Source organism: Daktulosphaira vitifoliae, unplaced genomic scaffold (assembly GCF_025091365.1).
Source record: "Daktulosphaira vitifoliae isolate Bord-2020 unplaced genomic scaffold, ASM2509136v1 Scaffold_2, whole genome shotgun sequence".
Lineage (NCBI taxonomy): Eukaryota > Metazoa > Arthropoda > Insecta > Hemiptera > Phylloxeridae > Daktulosphaira > Daktulosphaira vitifoliae.
Genome location: NW_026099573.1, coordinates 18250198 through 18272350, shown reverse-complemented (window position 1 = coordinate 18272350; position 22153 = coordinate 18250198). Strand labels below are relative to the sequence as shown.

Sequence of the window (22153 nt, the reverse complement as noted above, 5' to 3'; positions counted from 1 at the left end):
ACAAATATTTACAGGAAGACTACCGAAATGGTAATAAAAAAAATGAAGTAAACTTTAAAAACTTTGTAGTTTCTGTTCTGAGAAGAAATCAGTAGCGAACAGCGATAATGATAGGAGGTCCGCATTAATACGAGTGGGACAAGGTGTGCGGAACTGATGCGGACCGTGCGGTGGTGTTTCTCTCGAGGGGTTCGAGTTTTGATGGCTTATCCCGCCGCCCCCCTGTTTTAACGGTCCTCCGCCGGATGCTGCTGACTCGGTCGGGGATCACATAATATATTAGCGTCGTCGGCACACGCGGAAGGCTCATGGCGTTCTATGGAGCGACACACAACGGCGGCGGCGGCGGCGACGTTGTATTCGTCAATGTGCGCGCGACTATCGTCGGTAGCGACGGGTGTTTGGGGGAATGGACAACGGTGGCGGTGAGGTCGCGGCGGGCAGCTGCTGCTGGCGCTACACTTATACACACAGTCTTGGCATCTCCTCGTAGCCGCTTAAACTCACCGTCGGTTTCGACCAGTTCAGCCCGGCCCGTCGACCCCTTTGCACGACCGCTGCGTGCGTTCATTCGTCGCCGTTTGCGTTTCGAGTTCGTACTGTAATCGCTTGCAATAATTATTTCGAAATGTTTTAGATTTTCTCAGCAGTTAAAAAACGATAAATTAATTTTCATTTTACAACTATTACATTTTGAGTGTCACTCTAAACTATTTGCACTTGTGTTGTGAAAAAATCGCAGATATTCAGATTCAAAAGGATTTCTTGATAAAGTTCAACCAAAAAACAATCGCCCAAAATTGGTTGGGCTCGCAATGGACTTGTTCGCCTTCAGTCGATCCAACGGTACTTGTTATTATTTTCGGAATTTATTTTAAAACTTAAGTAAATCATCAAAGTCGTAAATATAATTTTGAACTTCTTTTCCGCGAAATCCAATTAAATTAAATGTCAAATTAATTATTCATAAAAAATTATTTGAAAGAATAAATATGCGACAAACTAATTTAAAAAAAAAGAAAATTGTTGTGTCACAATCGTACCTAGTAGTCGTACGAAAAAAGTTTAACAATTGTTACGAAAAAATACCGAAAGTTTTAATTCGTTTTTAAATTCTTATCGACTGCACTTAAGTGATATTAAATCTATCGCTCGATGAAATTTAATTATACTGTTATTTAGCGTAATTAAATCGGCGACGATAAAAAATAAAGGCTCGTTCAAATATCGTATCTGCCAGAAAAATAAGACCTAAAAAATTGTCAATCCGTATTTTTGTCCACCGGTAAAATGATCAATTTGACGTACCTACCCGAGAAAATAGCATCGCGCGACAGATTGTCTGCGGCAGCCGCAGAGGTGCAATATAAATGTGACGATTTTACCGACGAGATTGCCGTCGGATCACAGCCAATAGTCCCTGGGGCGTCTCCAATCGTTGTTTTTTTATACAATCCACTTTTTGCCGTTTCGATTTATGCACGTTATTGGATTTATATTTCATTTTCGTTGTGTGCGACTACAAGTAATACATTTTTTTATTCGCTGCCAGGCGATTCTTCGGAAAATGCTTACACACTTCGTCGGGTTGCCGTGGGAATTGCGCCGCGTGTTATGTGCGGTTTTTATTTCACCTTTGAGATTTTAAAAGAAAAAAAATGTATATGTCTCGAGCGTTAAAATAAAAAACTCAACAGTCATCATGACGGCTGCCTACATCGTCACGGCCACATTTTAATAAATTTTTATGTGTCGTGATGTCGTTTTATAAAATATGTGCTTTACACGTTGAGTAACCGCTACCACCGTCCGATTCTGTGAAAGAATCCGGTTTTTATCATTATTTTTTCATTAACGCCAAACGGCGATCGCATAAAAATACGCGTAACCGATTAAAAAACACCGCGGTGCAGTCAATAAAAACACTAACGGTATACACTTGACGCACACGAGTCGATTGGTTTGGTGCTTTTAATGAAAAATCTGGTCGTGTGTTTGACCGAGTCCTCGACGAGCTTCCAGACAATGTGCGTCCGAACAAACAAATACCGAACTCCGGCCCTATTTTAAACGTCTACCGGGTCACTGCATTTTTTACAGGAAATCGCTTTCCGGCAGCGTGTACAACTTTGTCGAATAACTCCGCGATGCAAGTAGAAGCGCATAGTTTGCAAATAGAAATCCTTGGAAATTAATTACGATCTCCCGCGCTCTGTTGGGTTTTAATAATAATTTTAATCGAACGACGGCGCACAGCAGTTAATTAACGTTATTACAATCGTGATCGGCCGGCCGGACGGCGTCCGAGCACTTAAAAAAAAAAAAAAAAACCTACCTAATCATAGCAACATAACGGTGATTGCGACGGAAGCGAAACGGTTTAATATCTTAAGTATAATCGAGAACCGACTAAATGGTCTTTGCTGGAGTGGTGTGCAAGAGCTTACGGCAACAGTTGATAACGCTCTAGTGTTGATATGTGATACACCTATTATTTTACAAAATAAACATTTATCATATTGGCAAAACCGCAGGTGCATTGTACATCGTAGGAACTGTGTTAATATTTGAACAGGAAAAAAAGCTCGTTGTGTGTGTACACAACAATGTAATAATTATGGCCGTTGCGCGCTTATATCGACTTTTCGAATTTAAATTGTCTTGCATACTTATGTGGTGTTTTTTATATGCTAGCGTAGACAAAAAAATGGAATAATTGTCTGACTTAGTCGATGTTGAAAATCGATTGCATAAATGTGCACGCCACTTGGGTGTAGTATGATGTGTGTGTGTGTGCATAATTATTATTATTATTACCTAAACCGCGTGGCGTATTAAAAAAATTAAAATTTCATGGAACGTCACGCGCTTGTGTATGTATTGTACTAAGTCTCTTTTATAGATTAAAAGGCTTCTGAAATGTTTTCTTTGAGGTATTTCATCGAAAGCCCTCGGGAGACCTGTACAAGACACACTATGACGGAACCCGAGAATTCCTTTAAAATTGGGGCGAACATAAGATAAATATTTCAAGGAAAATACAAAATAGTCACATAATAGAAACTATTTATCTATTATATTAGTATGTATATAATGTGCAATGAAAAATTGCTCGATGCGCCATTTTAATACACTGGCGTATCAGTTACTCATTTACATTATAAATGAGTGATAGGTCCGCCAAGTAGCGGATAAAGAATTACACTAATTACTGATATTGTTTTAGTGGCGTTGTAATCGAATACCTGTGCAGATAACACAATTACAGTGTAAACTTTACGTGTTATTTTTTTCAACGTCGACAGTAATTACCGTTAACTTGTTAAAACGCGGTCACAATTATCGGATCGAGATGACTTCGGTGTAATTGAACGCTTTCAACACATTTTAATGTACGGTAAATTTGTGTAACTTTGTATTTTACCACCCAAAAGGTCGAACGGGTACCCGTTGCAGTGATAAATACAAACTCCAACGATTATACACTATTGTTTTCCGTTTATACAATTTTTATTATCGTTATTGAAAGGGTGTTTTCTTTTTTTCTTTTATGCCACAGGCCACGTTATTATTATTATTATTGTTAGCAGTCCGCTGGCAAAATGACCTTCGTCCGGTGCTTCATTGTACAGACTATTTTTTTCTCGACAAAAATCCGTCACAGCGACTATCATCCATCAAAAAGTCAGCATGAGAAAAAAGAGCAAAATTTCACCCCTCACGTTCTTTGTTAATGATTAAAATGACCGAGTGAACACTTGCAGATGATTTAGCACTAGGAAATCGGTCATTCGGCGCATTAACGTCCTTTAAATTGTCGAAGACTAATTTTTATTTTCAAAAAAACATATTTTTGACCGCATTGCATGTTTCAACTGCTAATGTAACGGTTAGAAACTTTTTCATGGCATTGTGTAATTGTCCATTAAAAACTTTATTGTCGAATAATCGATTTTCCAAACAACAATAACTAATGTCAATATTGTCTTCGAAATGTAACATTTGCCCCTGAGTCATGAAAAACCTTTACAGACAATTATTGTTTTTACAGTTTGTAAGCAACGCCTGTAATTTAAGAATGTATAATATTAATTACACGTATATTATCTGAAGATGAGTTTTCAATTTTCAGACCATTGTACGTGCCCATCTTTTAGTCCAATATAATAAAAACCGCCATGGCAACGATAAGAAAGCGGTTTTTATATGAAATTTAAGAAACGTTCTTTGCTTTTTTCTTGTACATTTTTATTGTTAACAAATACGGCGACGTTTTATAAATATTATTTACCGATATCCGCAAAACCGAAGAATAGTAATAATATAATAATTGACCACCTTAGGTATTGGCGATTCCGCAGCAGCTGTTTCTATCCAAATGGCATTCGCCCGAATCGCTCGTATATGATGTATACCTGTATAATGCAGACACGTACACTGTTAATATCGTTATTATTGTTAATATGTTGTTCGGCTGTTGTGTGTTTGTTTGTGTGCCGCGAAGATCGTAATCGTCTGTTGCAACGATACGGGTCGGAGTCGTTAATCAATTGGGATTGAATGTATCAAACAATATAATTAATTATAACCGCTATTACTGTTGTTGTTATTATTATTATTATTGATATATCGCTTTAATTTCGTAAATGTGTTGATTGTGATCCCCGTGCCCGCAGACGATAAGATTTTATCTGCGTGCACATTAACAGTGCCGCCTTATTAGTTATTGCAAACACATAAACACGTTTGGTGTAGGTATGTTGGTCTATTCCGTTTTATTATTATTATTGCAATCGTTTGGCGGCGTATAAAAGATTTTAGAAGAAATCATGTGCCTGAACAATGAATGCCGTTTGTTTCAACTTGGCCGTCGCCGACGCAGTTACACTTTTTAACACTATACGACTTCTTTGTCCATCCGATTGCTGTACACAAAGACATACCTACGTTAACACAATAACATCATGACTGGGACCAGGGATTGTGTGCTTGAAATGCCTTACCTGTCTTTTAACGGGCAGAGCCACGAAAACTTGCAAAACAGAACACAATGAATAAAATATAACGTTTAGCTCGGCCGTCGTTGACTCGTTTAAATTTTATTATTCTGTTAATTTCTCTTCGTCCGGTCGTACCAACCGAAACAATGCTATTGTAATGTCCATTTTACTTCGTTTACTTTTTCATGACAATGTTACTGTGCACAGACGCGACCGGTGACTATTAAACTGGCAAGGCCACCGACAGGGTGTACGCTTGGGTCTTAAAAAAAAAAAAAAAATGCCGAAACAACTCATATCAGCTGCATAAAATCTAATGTGCGGTTTAATAACTCATAAAACCTTCTGGTCGTGTAGTTTTTTTACTGGTAATTACAATATTACGCAGTCGGCTCGTTTAATTTCTGCTAACTTATCGTAAAATGCGACACTGGCCGTACCGCGCGGCGACTGTGTCACGGCCAGACTGTATTTAAGCAATACGGGATTTCGACAACGCTCACCATTTGTTCGTGAGTAACGAAGATCTGATTGATTTATCTATAAGGAAACGAAACCATGATAACTCGAAAAATAGTTGAAAATTCGCACTTGATCAGATACAACGAGTCTATATTGAATAATAAGTTAATACGGCATACCCGCAGGCCTTATCGCCGCGCCGTACGTTTGTATTATTAAGTTGTAATGACTAGTGTATTTCACCGGCAAGCCCATCATTACCGCCGTGAAGCGCCTATCGATTCTCCGTGGGGTACATTTGCATCTTCCGAGTCGCTACCGCTTCGTAGGACCACATGAAGACGACCACAGAATCGTATGTAATCGGTGCGGCTATCGTCATGGGTGTTCTTCCCGTCGACTCACAACATCGGCGTATTTTCTGCGGCCGTAGTAATTTGGCGGAACGGCTTGACTAAAAAACAAAATTACCAGCTCGTTTGACGGACACGCACAAAAAAAACAATCACACGTACCTCGACCGAAAAACGAACAACAAATAAAATCTCACCATCCTTAAATATCGTTACACGTCATTNAGCACAAAAAAAAACAATCACACGTACCTCGACCGAAAAACGAACAACAAATAAAATCTCACCATCCTTAAATATCGTTACACGTCATTTGCGTAACGCGCGCGCACACAAATTTCCACACCGTCTGTACAACACTCCACCCAGTGCGATATGAGCAAATAAACGTTAAATATAGTCCGTGTCTANTTCAATTAACATTCATATATATGTGTTATATGTTATATATAACATATAACGCACACAAATTTCCACACCGTCTGTACAACACTCCACCCAGTGCGATATGAGCAAATAAACGTTAAATATAGTCCGTGTCTATCTATCCATTTATCCGACTTATATCGGCGTGCAATATATCTTCTGTGTTATTCTCAGCTCAGTCTACCCGGACGCCAATAATCCCCGTCAGAAAATGAAATGTATAAATCGAAAAATCTCGTTTTATAATGGCATTATGTGGGTCGCGGATAAACAGAGAGAGAGAGAGAGCTCACGATGTACGGCACTGATACCGGCACGACTGTATCGTATCGGTATGTCGTTAAAAGCTCAACCGCATAACTGTTAAAAACGACAACCCCGAAGAAAAACAAAAAGATCAGCAAACGCCGAAAATAAAAAATAAATTTTATTTCCACGCTAAGGCTCATAAAAATAAGACGCAGGACAACCGTTTAGTTCCGATTGTCGCTGAAATTCCGTTTCTGTCCAAACGACCATTTCTGTAAATTAAACTGTCAGCAAGCTTTATATTTCCAGTGTTAATAAAAACTTATCGTCGATTAATTTAGCGGCCATGATAAAGTTTTAGCGTCGATCGCATGTCAATTGTCCGTCGACTTTTGTTTACGATTCCGGAAACAATATGAACTTATAAACACACGTTATGTATTTACTCCACTCGGCCGTAAGTCATCGTACGACAAGTCTCATTTACGCATCGCTGGTGATCTTAGAAGACGGTTTTAAAAAGTCTTTTGTTTCCATAGAAAACGCCATCCGCACAGGAAATGCACAATCACGTGTCATCTGATGTGTACTGTCATGGCGCCAGCCGAGCAATAATTTCGGACGAGTATTATCTCGTTTTTGTATTGTCCGGTTTTGCGTCGAAATCGTAATGGGTTGTAATATCATCGCCGGTCAGTTACCGCGGACTTTGGTCTTTGGACAGTCGACCGCACCCCTACAGTAGGAGACATCTTGAGCTTCACGTTATCGATCCAAAACTTTTGGCGCTCCGGCCCTGTGATTACGCGCGTACTTGTGCATAATGTCGGACTTGAGTCACGGGAGTCTTGTACACACGCAAACGGCACAAATCATTATGTGTCCCCGACGATTTCCGATGGTCTGTTATGACACTTATTACCGTAATGATACGGTCGCACACAACTCGGGTGGTGTGATGTACCGGTAAACTACTCGTATGCACCCACCCCCTAAGTGCCCACATCGCGTACTATGCCACGGTTACATATCATCTACACGTTGGACTCCTATAGCTATTGATGAAAGTGTCGGCAAAGCGCTTAAAAAACATGACGTCTTCAAAACGACTGACCGTCGAGTCTGATCGCGAAACCTTATTGATTTTATAATTACATCCTAGCTGTCTAATTACATGTTGAGTTCGTTGTACCGCAGTTAATTGAATTTACCTTATGTGTTGGTCCGTATTCTTAGACAAAAAGGTCTAGTTTATAAATTAGGGACGAAAAGGAGCTATGAATACCATTTAAGTCCTACACTGTAATTTATAACGGATCAGCCCGAAGTAACATTATGAGACTGTTAAAGAAATTGCTTTTGATCGGAAATTTCTAATTTGCATCTCAATGTCGAACCGGACCGACCCATTGCTAACCACCAGACAAAGACAGATTCATTGAAGACATCAAACAATAGACAAATATATGATTTGTTGAAAGTAATTATGTGCAAAAAGTATTCGTACCTCAACACTGCGTCTTTCCATCTATTTTGTTCGAACACAATAATCGTTGTTCACGGCAGTTTCATTAACACGATATTTCATAGACCGCACAAAAAGAACTACGCCGGAAGAATGTTCCACATAAACGAATGATTTCATCCCATAGATTGTTTGACAGCTCACACACGTATTAGTAGATCAAAAACTAATATAAAAAAATATCTAGATGATGGATATTTTATGTTGATATCATATTTTGAAACAACACTCACGTTAAACATAGTTTACAATTTAAACCGTTACAAATGTATTGTTCCCTGAAATCAAAATAACATTCATTTATATACTACCATCTTTACCCTATTGCTATAAGGCACATTTAAGTACATAAATTGAAGTTTGAAAATAGACATAAATTGAATATATCAAACTGATATAAAGGTGTCAATGGATATTGAGCAAACAAAGTCATTATTACCGATGTGAAGAATGAACTTTTGTCATTTTAAGGTTTTCTTATTGTCATTAATCTCTAAGATTATTGATTACCTCGTGAATTTCTGTAAGAATAAAAACAATTATTTTCCAGTAAATTGTAAACAATTATACACATTGAAAAAATGAAAAATAACACTCAGTGAAAGGCGCATTTTGTTTATCATCGACAATATTTAATAGAAAATTGTTTGTTTTTAATTCAAATTGATTTTTATTCAGCGAAGCTTGCGAAATAATGAAATAAAAACTTCAGCGGTACAACGTTAATTAAAAATATAAAAATAGGTATGGATTTTTTGGAAAAATTAAAAACGCGACTTATGACGAATGGCTTCTCAACTGTTAAGCAATATAAATTACATTTATTAAAATAATCCATTGCTGTCGGATAAGGGAGATCACTAACAACATTGTCGTATTACCGGTGTTAGTGAAAAGCTTATAAAGTTTAACTTGGCTAAATCTGAGCAATGCAAAGATTACAAAAATATGAAAGCGACCGTCTTGTTCTTTAAATTGTGTAAAAAGACTACTCGGAAGGCAAATATAACAAACCGAGTGGGGAAGGCAACAAGATCAAAATGGAAGAGTTGAAAAATTAAAAAGGTCCTTCGTTCCGTTTGCCCTCTTTTAATGTTTTGAAGACGTCTACGGCCCACTTAAACGTTCTTAACGGATGCTCTCGAGTTTTTATACGTTATCCCCCGGTCGTCTTCCAGAGTGTTTACCTTGGACGTTTTTACAATCTCTGATGTATTTTTGTTTGTTTCGCTGGAGACATTTATGGATCGGTCGTAGTAGATATTGACAAAATGTTATGTTTACCCTTAAAGTGTTCTTGTCCAACAACAACAATAATAATAAAACTAATATTTAACAAAAATAAAATAACAATATAACAATGATGGACCTTCACGGTATAAAAAATAATAATAACCATGATACAGCTGCTGTCTACGTTTTGTGAAATATTTTTGATGGGTAATCAGTGTATTAAATTTTATGATTGATTTCAAGAAAGATTCGAATCTAATTTCAACAGCGACTTCACGTTTGTAAAAAAATGAAGCGACCTATGGGGGATTTAAAGGTGTTAAATTGGACACGAAGCAAAAAAAAAAAAATAGTTTTTAACGATCTCATCGAACATTTGGTGAGTGTCCAAGTGTTTTTCAAAACGTTCCGGACTTTATGCTCACTGGATTGTTATATAGTTTCGTATTTTTCTTGATTTTTGCTCGACGCCACTTTTGCCAAAAACAGTTGTTTCCCTGTCAGTCTCCAACTAAAATGAAATTTACAAAACGTTAAAAAAAAACAAGAAAGAACTAAGATAAAAAAACTGCTTGACACGTACTACAACTGTGAAACACTTGAATGTAGAGGCGCGATAAAGTGTATATCTGAGAAAGATAACGGACCAAGAGCTTTTTTTTAATTCCAACGTAAACCAAACGATTTTAAAATCTCAATACTTTTTTGTTTTTTGTACAAACTTACTGTTTTCAACCAGTAGACAATTTAAACAAATAACTATAATTATTCTAAAAGTCAGTTAAATGCAATTTTCAGCTAATCAGAAATTTTATTGCCGTCCAAGTACGGTTAAAATCGAATAGGAATTCAGTGTATTATACAATATACTGCAAATGTTTATTTTCTACTTGCGGATTATCTTTACTAGTTATATGTATTACTATACCATGATAAACTGATGTCACAGCAAAACAATAAGAATTCAAACAGATAATAATGTATGATACATGTAATCGTTTGTGCGGCAATGTCTTTGAACGTTGGATACCGATAAGAAACGTGAATAAGTTCGTTATTATTTATTAACATTTTTTTTCCAAGTACAACTGCTGCGATTGTCGCTGCAGATATTAAACAATGTAAATGTATAAAAATAAATGTGCCTGTAATGATGCGAGAGAGGCGGATAATGAAAGAAGCGATTTGTATGTTTCACCGCCCAGAAAATTAAAGAGTCGCGCGAGGGGTTCCGAGTTTTTTAGTATCAAATATGTATAATCAATGATTAAAAGGTTTATTGTATGCCGAGAAAAATCGAACACTAGACAAAACGACGGTATCGTTTTTGAGAATAGATTAGACGCTTTATTCGAAATAATTTATTTAATTCTATTTTTGTTATAAATTATTACCACTGCCAACTGTTTTACAATTGAGTAACAAACTTTTAAAGACATATTTATATGACGATTTTTTAAAACCATCATAACGCAACCTATTATTATATGCCGAAAGGACAAAGTTAACTGTGTAGTAGTTTGAGAAACGTCATGACAAAGAAAACACGTCGCCTTTTTGTGTCCAGGAACTTGCGATTGGTAAAATACTTTATCAAAGCAATGTGTGTGACTATTTTTATCGTAAAAAAATTAAGAACAAAAAACTTTTAGAAAAAAATAGCGAGCCTATAACGCAAAACGTGACCTGACAACATAGAAAGTTACATTTGATTAAAATTACAGCAATAATAATAATACCTCACAATGTTTGATGTGCACCGTGTAAGATATAATATTTAAACATACACGTGTCGGCGTGGGACTACCCTGCGCGGCTCTTTAATAATGCAGCTGCCGTCATTCGGGCCGGTTATGGTTGCCGTTGTCGCCGTTTGTGACGTTACGGGAGAGAGAAAGAGAGACGGACTGACCGACCAGAGGTGTACTAATATACGCGGTAGGCAGACCGAGCAAAGAAGCGAATGAAATACACGGGAAATATTAAACGGCCGGAGAGAGAAAAGGACCAGAAACGATCCTTGGCATTAACCGCGATTCCGAGTTGCCGTTTACGTGAATCCAGTCACGCCTTCCCTCTGTCACCCGCATCCCGCCCCTCGATTCTTTACGCACACACCACCAACTCACACGTCCGTGTGTGCGATATATTTTAGATATGTGTACAAACACGGTCTAAGCAACGACACTATGGGAATAGGAACATACCTGATAACGTGGCGTAATAACGACGCCTATATATTACACGCGCACGCATAAATGTATCAACTGTACTCCATACAATGTAAATAATGAATATTTTACAATGCACACCGTAAGCGTATTCGCAGTGTTATTTTTTCCCTGTTATAAAGCATAAAATTGTTCATGGAAAACGATCACCTAACGAAGTGTTCGGGCGGGTTAGCAGTGGTAGTAGTTGACGTTTCGGGGAAGTGATAGCGTTTGAAGAAGAAGGAAACTCGGAAGTGTAAGAGGAAAAATAATCTATGTACTTTGAGGGAAAAAATTATATTTCCCAATAGTTTTTCTATGCAATAAATAAATAAATATGTATGGAACACTACAAGGCTTCTGCGACGTTAGTAGAAACGGGTTAAAAGGTTTTTTGTTGTAAATCGATAGCTCCGCGCACAGCCGCCGAGCGCTCTCTGACTTTGAATTTTTATTTCTTTTGCACCCCTACAACCGAAATAATTGTGTTCAACGGTGCGGGTTACGGGTGATAACACATGAACAGGGTACCGTGTACGTGAAACATTTAGTAACATTGACAGTCTGCTTTTCTGAAATAATTATTTTCGTTATAGCGCCAGATCCGGGCGGTGTCGGCGACAAACCCATTTTTGGGTTAGTTTGAACGATTTGCGGTTTTTCGGTCCAAATCCCGCCGGCCAATGGAATAGGATCCGTTCGCGCTTTGTACACGACCGTACTAGCGTATAAAATAAAATTACAAACGGGGAAATCTATGCTCCGTATAAACTGCATTGGGCCCGTGCCAAACACCACCTTTATCCGTCACTGGTTTTGAGGGACGCCCAAATTTTCTCTTGTAGGGATCCTTTCCGTGGCAATCCGCTTCTCCCCTGTGTGCACATCTGACACAAGCACATCACCACAACTTCCCGTAATGATTAAAGTGTACGCCTATATTGAGGGTAAATACACTGTTAGGAGTTGTTAGACAGCGTTTTCCCAATAACAGTCACGGCGCGTGCCAAGTCGATTAATTAAACCGTTGCGGCGGATTATGAATCATTTAGCTCTTTGGCTTACGTTGATTGAAAACGATTGTTTGCACTCCCCGGGTATGTTTGCACGTAAAAAGAAACTTACAACACTGTTCAAACAGTGTTAGACAATCTATACAGTCGACGTTTATGTTGCCTGTAAATTTGTTTGGCCCATACGACTCGTGAATAATAAACCGATTGTTTTCCGACCAAACAGCAGACGGATGAAAATACTTCTCTTTTTATGTTGGACTTGTAGGTAAAAAAAAAATTACGTTTCCTAGCCTTTGATTGATTTAAACAGACATAGTGTGTATACCGAAGAAACAATCGTTCTGACGTTTGTTTGTCGTGACCTCGAGGGAATATTTTCTTGATGCGCGCAAACATAACATTTTATCTCATCACGGCCACGATATTTTTGTTGATTTGTTCTGTCCAAACAAACAAGTTATTTTTAAGTTGATTACTTTATTCGGATAAAAGGAAAATACAGAAGCGAACGCCGGCCGCTATAATATCAAAAGTCCACCCAATAAAGGCCATTGCATTTAAACCTTTTGACTGTACACTGCATATAACTTAAAGCCCACAATGATCGCGTTACATTTTGTGTGCCTACTTAGTTTAACGACTATTTAGTTTATGATGACATCTAGTACAAAATATTATCGTTCAGTGGGTTGTAAATCAATACACGAGATAAAAGTACAACGGTAGTACAGGAGCATCACGCTGCTCGTCAACAAAGCTATTATCATTATTTTATTACATAGCGTTAATCACACAGTATAAACTGAAATATCTTATGAACACATAAACGACCAGTCGACGAGACAATTGAACCAACCACTGTGTATAAAACAAAGAAACAAGATACTATTAATTTATTCTGCGGCAGCTACTCCTTTCGGCGTTCCTTCGACTTGCCGACTAGGTGTAATGATACGGTTGTGTCGTATTTTTTATCCCTTTTTTCCCTTTTAATATTACTTTTTATTCCAAACTAAATCCATCGTTCTAACGTCGGGACACTTGAGCAAATAAACGTGAAATACTAATGGCCGGGTACACTCATCTCCCCTTTATAAATTATTCGCTTAACTCGGTTCGGCCCGATCGATCCGCGTCGACGACAATGGGATTTCGTTTCGTCCCTCTAAAAAATAATCTTCACGGCCATAATAATAATATTATTATTAATACCGTTACTGTTATTGCTACCAATGAGGCCATCCAGATTAATGTTACTATAATAGAGGAATTAAAAAAGCGTCACGACCATCATTGCGATAACGCAAGAAATATATAACTTGAATATTTTTTCTTGATTAAGTATATTACTATTACCCGGAATGACTCAGTCAATAATTATAATACTATAACTATACAAAGATAACAGAAATAATACATTATCTTAGACCAGTAACGGTATTATTCAATCAGAACGGTGAAAAAAAAATAACATTTAAGTTAGTAATTAATTTAATCAAAAGATGAACGCGCTGGTTTATTGATTTATTACTCTATATCGTTATTTTATCGACCGCCATAAAAAGTAATGTTTTTTTTTTTTTATTCAAAAAAATGTATACCTAATAACTCGAGTTTTGGTTTGTGTGAAAAGTCAAATGTAAAATAAAAAAAAGTGCAGTGGCCTGTACATGATTAAAATTTACCGACGTCACATTGGATTTTTTTTTTAATTAATTTATTATACAGCCGCTAAAAACCGAATGGAGAATAAAAAAGGATAACGGTGATGTTGTAAAATGTTTTTGGGCGGTGTATTTTTATTCTATTCTCTTTCACAAAGCGACGACAACAGTAAAAAATTAAATAATATTACACAAACACATGTTCGGCGCTCGCATTGCACAATCTAATATTGTTGTCTTTACGACAACAACGTGTGACTTGCCATGTGAAACGTACAGTAAGATTTTGGGGTGTGGTAACAACTAGGAAGAGGCTTCGAAGTACGTTTGAAACAAGGTAAACGTCGTTCACGTGTGTGTGTGTGTGTGTGTGTGTGTGTGTGTACGAAAGGAAAAATACAACAAACGTTATTGGTCTTAATTTTTGGAAAATTCGAGGGTTGTCCCAGGCATTTCCTGAAGGGATTCGTGAGGGGTGGCTGTTAATCCAAATACCGTCGTCGGAGTTCACATTACTGAACGGCAACAAAAACGCGAGCAAGATTTGAAAGACAAGTAATTCTTAATAAAGCAAAATTTAGTACAAATAAAAAAAAAAAGGTAATAAGAACGACAAGTAAATAAAAATAACCCGAGCTACACATAACCATATATGTTTGGCTCTCGATTTACACACTATTGAATTTTTCAGTCAGTCAATAGGCGGGCAAGGATTAGTGAAAAATCGTAAACTGGTACCGACTGGGACGCGATTTACTTCTACGTACAGTAATCGTTTTTTACCTAGGCGCATAAATCTTTATCAATAAGTAATTTGAATTTGGTAATGTCTCGGCACGTTATTTTTTCTACCCCGATAAAACTTGCATAATAAACAAAACAAAAAAATATATACGTTTTATAACTCTTATCGGCCAATTACTAAGCTGTTAGTATTACCTTTCAAAACTCATTTTGTTTCTCGTTCGTTTATCTGCGTTGCAATAAAATAAAAGTTCTGCGTTATGCTCGACTGTTTGTTTGAGCATCTGTAACTTTTTTTTAAACTTTATTGTTTTGGCAAACAGTGCATTTATGTTACTAAACTAATTAATAACGCGAAGAACCGTAATGAATTATAGATTAGGTGTACTTTTTTTTTTTTTGTCGTCGGTTTCAGAACCATTACGGCAGGCCGCTGGCCAAATCCTACGCTGCCAGTTACACGCAAATATAATACACGGTGGTGAACATAACAGTAGTGAGTACAACTCCCTACGATTTTGCCTTAGTAATTAGCTCGTGAACATTAAATCATTTTCGAGCAATCGAATGGACAAGGAGAAAACAATAAAATTGTTTATCCGTCACCAGCGATGTAACGAAGTTTTAATTCAGTGCACCAACCCGAACCGGCCGCCATTTAATGTAGAGCAGAGAACACGCATACAAAACCAAACAACAGAGACCAAAGTCTTTATTAATCAACAACACCGTTGTGTCATTGCCAGAAGCACGTTGCTCGTTCCGAATAATTTATCGAAAACGACTACTATACTCGTGAACATATCAACACTTAATTAAAAAACCAAAAACAACACACCATTTTAATTGGCCAGCTCGGAGATAGCGCATAAATTATCACGTCCGGCTGACGACGGCGACGACATACGAATCTTGATAACGGAATTTCAAATCTCGGGTCTGCTGTCTAAGGCTTTTGGGCAATGTTTATGGACGTCGACTTCCTTAATTGCGGTACGGTACTAGTCTCTCCGCCCAGTCCCACGGTTCGTTTGTGTACACTGGCTGACAATGTAAAACAAAAGAAAGACAATAGCAACGCGCACTGTATTATGAGTTATTGACAAACCGCGATTTCCACGATGTATTATAATACCAATTAACAATAACGGGGAAGCGCGTGTGAAATAAACGATTTCGTTGTTGGTTTTTATTAATATTTCCCCACCCCCCGGCAAAGTAGATATTCTTCATTATTGACCTTCCATTAGTCGACTTGCCTATTACCGTCGTAGTGTGTGTGTTTATAAACGAAAACACACCAACATGCGCTTATTGAATGTCGGCGCGACGTTAGAGCTCCACGATTTCAATGCATCGTAAATAGAAATACTCTGTACACACAATAAGCGTAATGTACACTATACGGACGGCTATTATGTGTCGGTGGCCGCTGCTTTGTGTGCCGTCTAGCCTTTCTTTCAAAGGCTTTATATAAATAAAATTCCATTGGTCCAATACGCGTTTGTGCAATATAATAACCACAATATAAAAAACGCTGCAAATATCGTCTCTGGAGGAAAGCGTATAAGGTTGTACAACAGTGTGTAGGCGTTTCCGTCTTTTATCGAAATGTTTAGAATTTGGAAATTTCCAATAAACAATATTCGCAACGGTCAAATGCGCTTAACCGATTTTGCACCGCACACCGTCTGCCGTTAGGTTTTCGATTACGGTCTATTCGACAGTGAGGATATCGTGGCGTTTGTATGTAAACAACAAGTCGTTAACTGAACATTTATATAACATGTAAATCAACTCTGTTTAATACGTCCCCCGGGGTCGACAGTTCACACATACACTGCCGCGCGAAACTGGCCGTCTAATTTTCGAGTACCAATAAAACGGAATTTCGCAATGAACGTGGTTGGCAATGCATTTACATAAAATACGCGCCCACGCATTTGTCCGCCTCTCCTACCCCATCCCCCCTATCGTCTTTCGGCGGACTGACTTATGGGCTGAACCGCATATTGTAGACTGCCGCGGATTCCATCTGTCGGGCCAACAATGTATGGCCGGTAAATTTGTACTCTCCAAACTGTGTGCGAAATACTGGCGGCATATTTAAAAAACCTCGCACACTCCGTGCGTGGTTTTTTAAATATGTGGTTGGAGTAACCACATGCGATCAGCTGCTTTCATATGTCCGCTCTGTAAGCGTAATTGCCTTTTGGTTATTTCGACTTGCTAAAAGACGAACGGGAAAATATTGTATTCCCTACAATTACCACCGACAGTACGCGCTATCGATAATGACGTCGTTGGGAATACTAATAATAACAATACTTAGCATAATAATAACATCCAATGGCACCCCGTCTGCGGCGTCCCTATAAACATTAACAGGGCGAATATAATAAAACATAATGCAAGGGTGAAAAATAAAAGAATGACGGTGACAGTTTTTCGCCATCGCGCAAAGTCACCCACGTCGTTGTGTACTTTGTGTTAATGCCAGTTGTTTTATATTCGAATGTGTATATTATACACACGCCGACACTACTCGAGTTTATGAAGCGTAAACGCATCGCACGTGAATACTTGCACTTAGCTGAAGGTTATTTTGTGCATACACTCAGGTCGTTTAAATATAACCCTAGTTGGTGTCTTCGTTTCATCAACCTCTTTTTCTCGGCACTGCTGTGGCAGTGAGTTCCTTCATCTCAAAACGATGATTGCTCGTCAACGCCAAGCCGGGGCGCGTTGGAAAAATATAATAATAATATTATACAAGTAATATGCGGCCGTCTCGTTTAAATACCCGGCCGCTTGTCGTCATTTTTTACAACAGCCGCTTTTTTACATTATTTTCATCATCTCCTCCATCGACATAACATAATAATGTAGCTGAATGTTACGATATTATAACGTTATTATTATGTACACAGTTTACCATCCCACAACAGCTCTCCTTATATTGTTATTATCTTCACTTATATCGACGACACTAGTTCACATATATACACACAAACAAGGGTTTTTGTTTTTCACGAAGTTTAACCAATTTTTTAGCGCAAGTGATTTTTTAATTAAACTATGATTTCACATAAAAGTGTTTACAATAATAATTTAGTTACAATCGATAGCTCTTGAAATTTCTACATAGTATAACTATGACAGTGATACTGACGACTGTAATGATTCGTGTAACATTATTAGAGTTTTAACCCATTAAAAACATTTTCAGTCAGAACATGACAGAAAAAATAAACATCGTTTTAATAGTCTTTTGCTTGAGTGTATTATTATACACATACACAACATTCTATGTACATCACTTAATCATAAACCGCAGCTCTGTTGTGCTCATCAATCATCTGATCGTGATCGTATTTTTTCTATATACACACTGCACCTAACCATAGACTAGCGGATGGTGTCGGTTGAAATCTCTTCGGAAAATGTTTCTTTTTTCCCTTTCTGCTAAATCCTACATTGGTTATGACCCTTCGTGAGGGTAAGTACAGTCAAAGCATTCGGATATAATTCAATAAATTTTCCATCTCCTTCATTTAAAATACACATCGGTGTACATTTTAGCGGAAATAATGTCACATGTATCAGGGCTTCAATTCAAATTTATCCATACACAAAAGATGTTAGTGTTATTGAAATATTACTTTATCGATATAAACTCTACCGGCGCGCACAGTTATCGTTGAAAGAGGTTAGCGCAATAAAAAACCGGAGATAAGATTTTTATAGATTAACAGAACATCTATTCAACACCCATAGATTTATTAATGCTACAGTGTGTAATGATTTTTATACATTATAATAAACGTTATCGCGACCTTTCAGAGAATGGATCAATCTAATTTTTATTTTCAAACAATTTATAAGCTCGTGAGCAAACAAACGTTGATTGATTTTATGTACAACTTTGCTAATAACCTTACATAGCCACAAACGTGTCCAGAGACTTTGAGACATTATATAAATAGACCTTAATGTTGACTTACCTATACAATTGAACTACAAAATAATCTGCACGCGCTTCTTATGGTTTTGATAATATTATTAATTATTTAAAAACGATAGGGTAAGCTATATTTTTTAAATAGATAAAATAAAATTAATATAAGCTTCGATTACTTTTTAGCTTATGAAATGAAACAAACTTACGCAAGACATTTAACTGTAATGATCGTTTTAGATAATAATCTTGTCTGAATATAATAATAATAGATTTGAATTTTAACAGTAATTATTATCATAGTAGAATATCCCAAATTGAGAAATGACGATTTTTTTTTTTTCAGACGTGTGACAACTAACGCAAGCTACCCGTGAATCTTAACAACGATCATGTTTAAAACTACAACTGCGGTATGGGTAGCTACCGCTGTAATGGCGGTGGTAGTAGTTATTAACGCTCATTGTCCATCTAACTGCTCATGCGACGATGATACGCTGGTAGTTTACTGCAAAGAGGTCAATCTAGATGTCATCCCTATCACGTTAAACCCATCCATTCAGCGTCTGGTGTTAATGCATAATCGAATAAAAATTGTGGACGCCTCGTTCCAATTTTATGGAGCACTACAGTACGTAGACATATCGCACAATCATCTGGTGAACATACCCAACAAGGGTTTCGAAGCTCAAGAGAAGCTCATTGAACTCCACCTAAACCATAACAAAATCTCATCCATCAATAATAAGACTTTTATTGGGCTTGTCTCACTCACTATATTAAATTTACGTGGAAACTATCTGGAAGATTTACCTGACAGGCTATTTGCAGCTCTGACTAAACTAGAAGAACTGGATTTGGGCGAGAATCGAATTTCTCGCATCGACCCCGCTGCTTTTCAGGGCCTTAACAAGCTACGAGTATTATATTTGGACGATAATCAACTCAGAGCAGTACCTACACCCGCTTTTAAATTTCTCGGTAATCTAGCTGAAATGCGCATAGGTCTAAATGCTTTTACTACTTTAGACAACGACTGTTTTTCTGGACTTGGCCGCCTATCTGTTTTAGATCTCACCGGCGCAGCACTGATTAATATAAGCAGCAATGCATTTAAAGGTCTTACCGTTCTTCGGCGATTAGTGCTTACAGATAATCGTTTAACGGCTATACCAACCCGGCAACTTTCTGAACTTAATCGTCTTGAAGAATTGTCAATCGGACAAAACGACTTCACCGCGATCGAACCAAATGCATTCAAAGGTTTAGCAAATTTGCGATCAGTAGACATCTCCGGCGCAGCTCAACTTTCTATTATAAAAACAGGTTTATTCACTGATAATTTAAATTTGGAAACTATCAATTTTAGTAGTAACAAGCAATTGTCAACAGTAGAGAATGGTGCCTTTATCGGACTACCTAACTTAAGAAATTTAATAATGCGCAACAATGCTTTTACATCGTTTTCCGAATCAATGATCACTTGGCAAGAACTGCAACAAATTGATCTAACAGAAAACCCGATAATATGTGAGTGCTCAGTGCTTTGGCTCAAGGAACTTTTGATCAGACGTAACACCAGTCAAGTGCTGTGCGCCGGTCCCGCGCCGCTCAAGGGCAAATCGCTCAATTATCTGGGTTCCGACGACCTATCGTGTGCTAAGTTTTACACCAAGCAACAAGCCATCGTAGGTGCCGTTTTTGGATGCACAGTTGCCTTCATAGCAGTTGCAATGCTTCTGGCATACCGTTTCCGAAAGCGGCTGCATCACTCGTTGAAAAAAACCTTCTGGTCTAAAGAGACAGCCGTCAACCGTAAAGATCTAGAATACCAAAAAACTTTTTCGGACGAAGAGTACATAGTGAGGAATTCCACTATTCATCACAACACTCAACATAGACCACCGTTCGCCAGTGGTGTAAGTACCACCGGAGATCGTCGACATCACCGTCATCTCCACCATGGCCTACAATCACACCAACACTTGCAAGCTAATCAACACATTTACCAAACACCTCACCAGCTGCATGGTGGTCACACACTGCAGCCTTACCACCACCACAATCACCACCAACAACAGCAAAACTTATACCACCAACAGTTACAACAACAACAACAATTCTACCACCAGCAGAACACGTTACCACACCGTAACGATAAACCAATACCAGTGACGGAACTATAGCTAGAACTTTTCGCCTCGACGCCGGCCGAACAGGCCGCCGCCGACAGGCGATTGTTCCGAGGTGGTTCCTCGTCGGATGGAACTACTAGCGTTACTGGTTTTTCGTACATTTCCGGCGAAATTTGTAAATACAATAACGGCGTCCAAACCCTGAGCCACCCAAACGGCCATCAGAGATCTCTACAACATGAAAATTCGCCCGATTATCGGGTTTACCATCCGCACTCGTTGAGACGTTTTTGTGATTCTTAAAATGTTAAGACCTTCCCCCTACTCTACCCCAAGTTCCTCCAACTACAAATTTCACTTTTTTTCTTAAAAATAGGTTTAAAATTGTAACTATTATTAACGCATTTTAATAATAACAATTTAAAACATGTAAATATATATATTTGTATGATTGATGTAAAAAAGTAATAATTTAAAGCGAAAGATAGATTGCACGATTACAAGTGGTCACGGATGGATTTTGGTCGATAAGTAACATTTTAAGCAAAACAATAGAAGTGTGTAAGGTTTTACATCGTTCGTCTTGCTAGTCGTGCAAAGGTTTTTCGCGTTGTTATCGTGTGTTAAATTATAATACATAGTAACGATTTCTAAGCTGTTGAAAAAAAGACTGTTTTAAATGTATTTTATATATTAATGTATTATGGTAAAATACGGTATTTTATATTAAAAGAACTCGACGAATACGTTTTTTTTCTTTTTGTTTTGTTTGTCAAACAAGTCTAGTCTTAGAGTATGTTAATATTTTTGTTATTTTTAATATTACTATATGTGCACAAATTGTAATGTATATTTTAATCATATTAATTAAAAAGTGTATTTTTGCTATTTTTGTATCGTGTCGTCGTCTCTTTTGATAATGTTAGAGAAAACATTTATTTAAGCTCATTGTCGGCCACACCATTGCAGCTTAGAAATCGTTAGTGGTTCTCTACTTTTTTCGTTTTTTTGTACACTTACTGTCATTACAAATATTATTATTATAATTAATATAGCCACGTATTATTATAATATATTATACATAATATTGTCTTGTTTATTGGAAGAAAATAATTAAAACATTTTGTGAATACATGTAATGATTGTTATTCAATTCATTTCAACTCGCTCATCTC

At 37.5% G+C, this 22153-nt stretch overlaps 2 protein-coding genes across 6 annotated transcripts in view; one reads left to right on the top strand and one right to left on the bottom strand.

The window, feature by feature from the left end:
• LOC126898574 (uncharacterized) overlaps window positions 1–22153 on the bottom strand; it is a 140683-nt gene that overhangs the window by 100082 nt on the left and 18448 nt on the right. For 3 of the 5 annotated variants that reach the window (XR_007702304.1, XR_007702303.1, XM_050672776.1), the window contains exons 2-4: window positions 8455–8536; window positions 8249–8293; window positions 7998–8181 (exon numbers count right to left, since the gene is read on the bottom strand). Coding sequence is in view for 3 of the 5 variants with exons in the window: in XM_050672776.1 (XP_050528733.1) it covers window positions 7998–8018 (21 nt within the window). In the remaining 2 variants the exon portion in view is untranslated. Of the gene's footprint in view, window positions 1–7997; window positions 8182–8248; window positions 8294–8454; window positions 8537–9202; window positions 9341–9411; window positions 9760–22153 lie in introns of all 5 variants that reach the window. The other 2 variants (XM_050672777.1, XM_050672778.1) reach the window with 2 other exon arrangements.
• LOC126898555 (insulin-like growth factor-binding protein complex acid labile subunit) lies at window positions 464–22117 on the top strand. The gene is made up of 2 exons (XM_050672730.1): window positions 464–846; window positions 19190–22117. The coding sequence occupies exon 2, from the start codon at window positions 19236–19238 to the stop codon at window positions 21027–21029; it is 1794 nt and encodes a 597-aa protein (XP_050528687.1). The 5' UTR covers window positions 464–846; window positions 19190–19235; the 3' UTR covers window positions 21030–22117.

Coding starts and splice junctions, on each gene's coding strand:
- LOC126898555 (XM_050672730.1), top strand. CDS start 19,236: ATGTTTAAAACTACAACTGCGGTATGGGTAGCTACCGCTGTAATGGCG.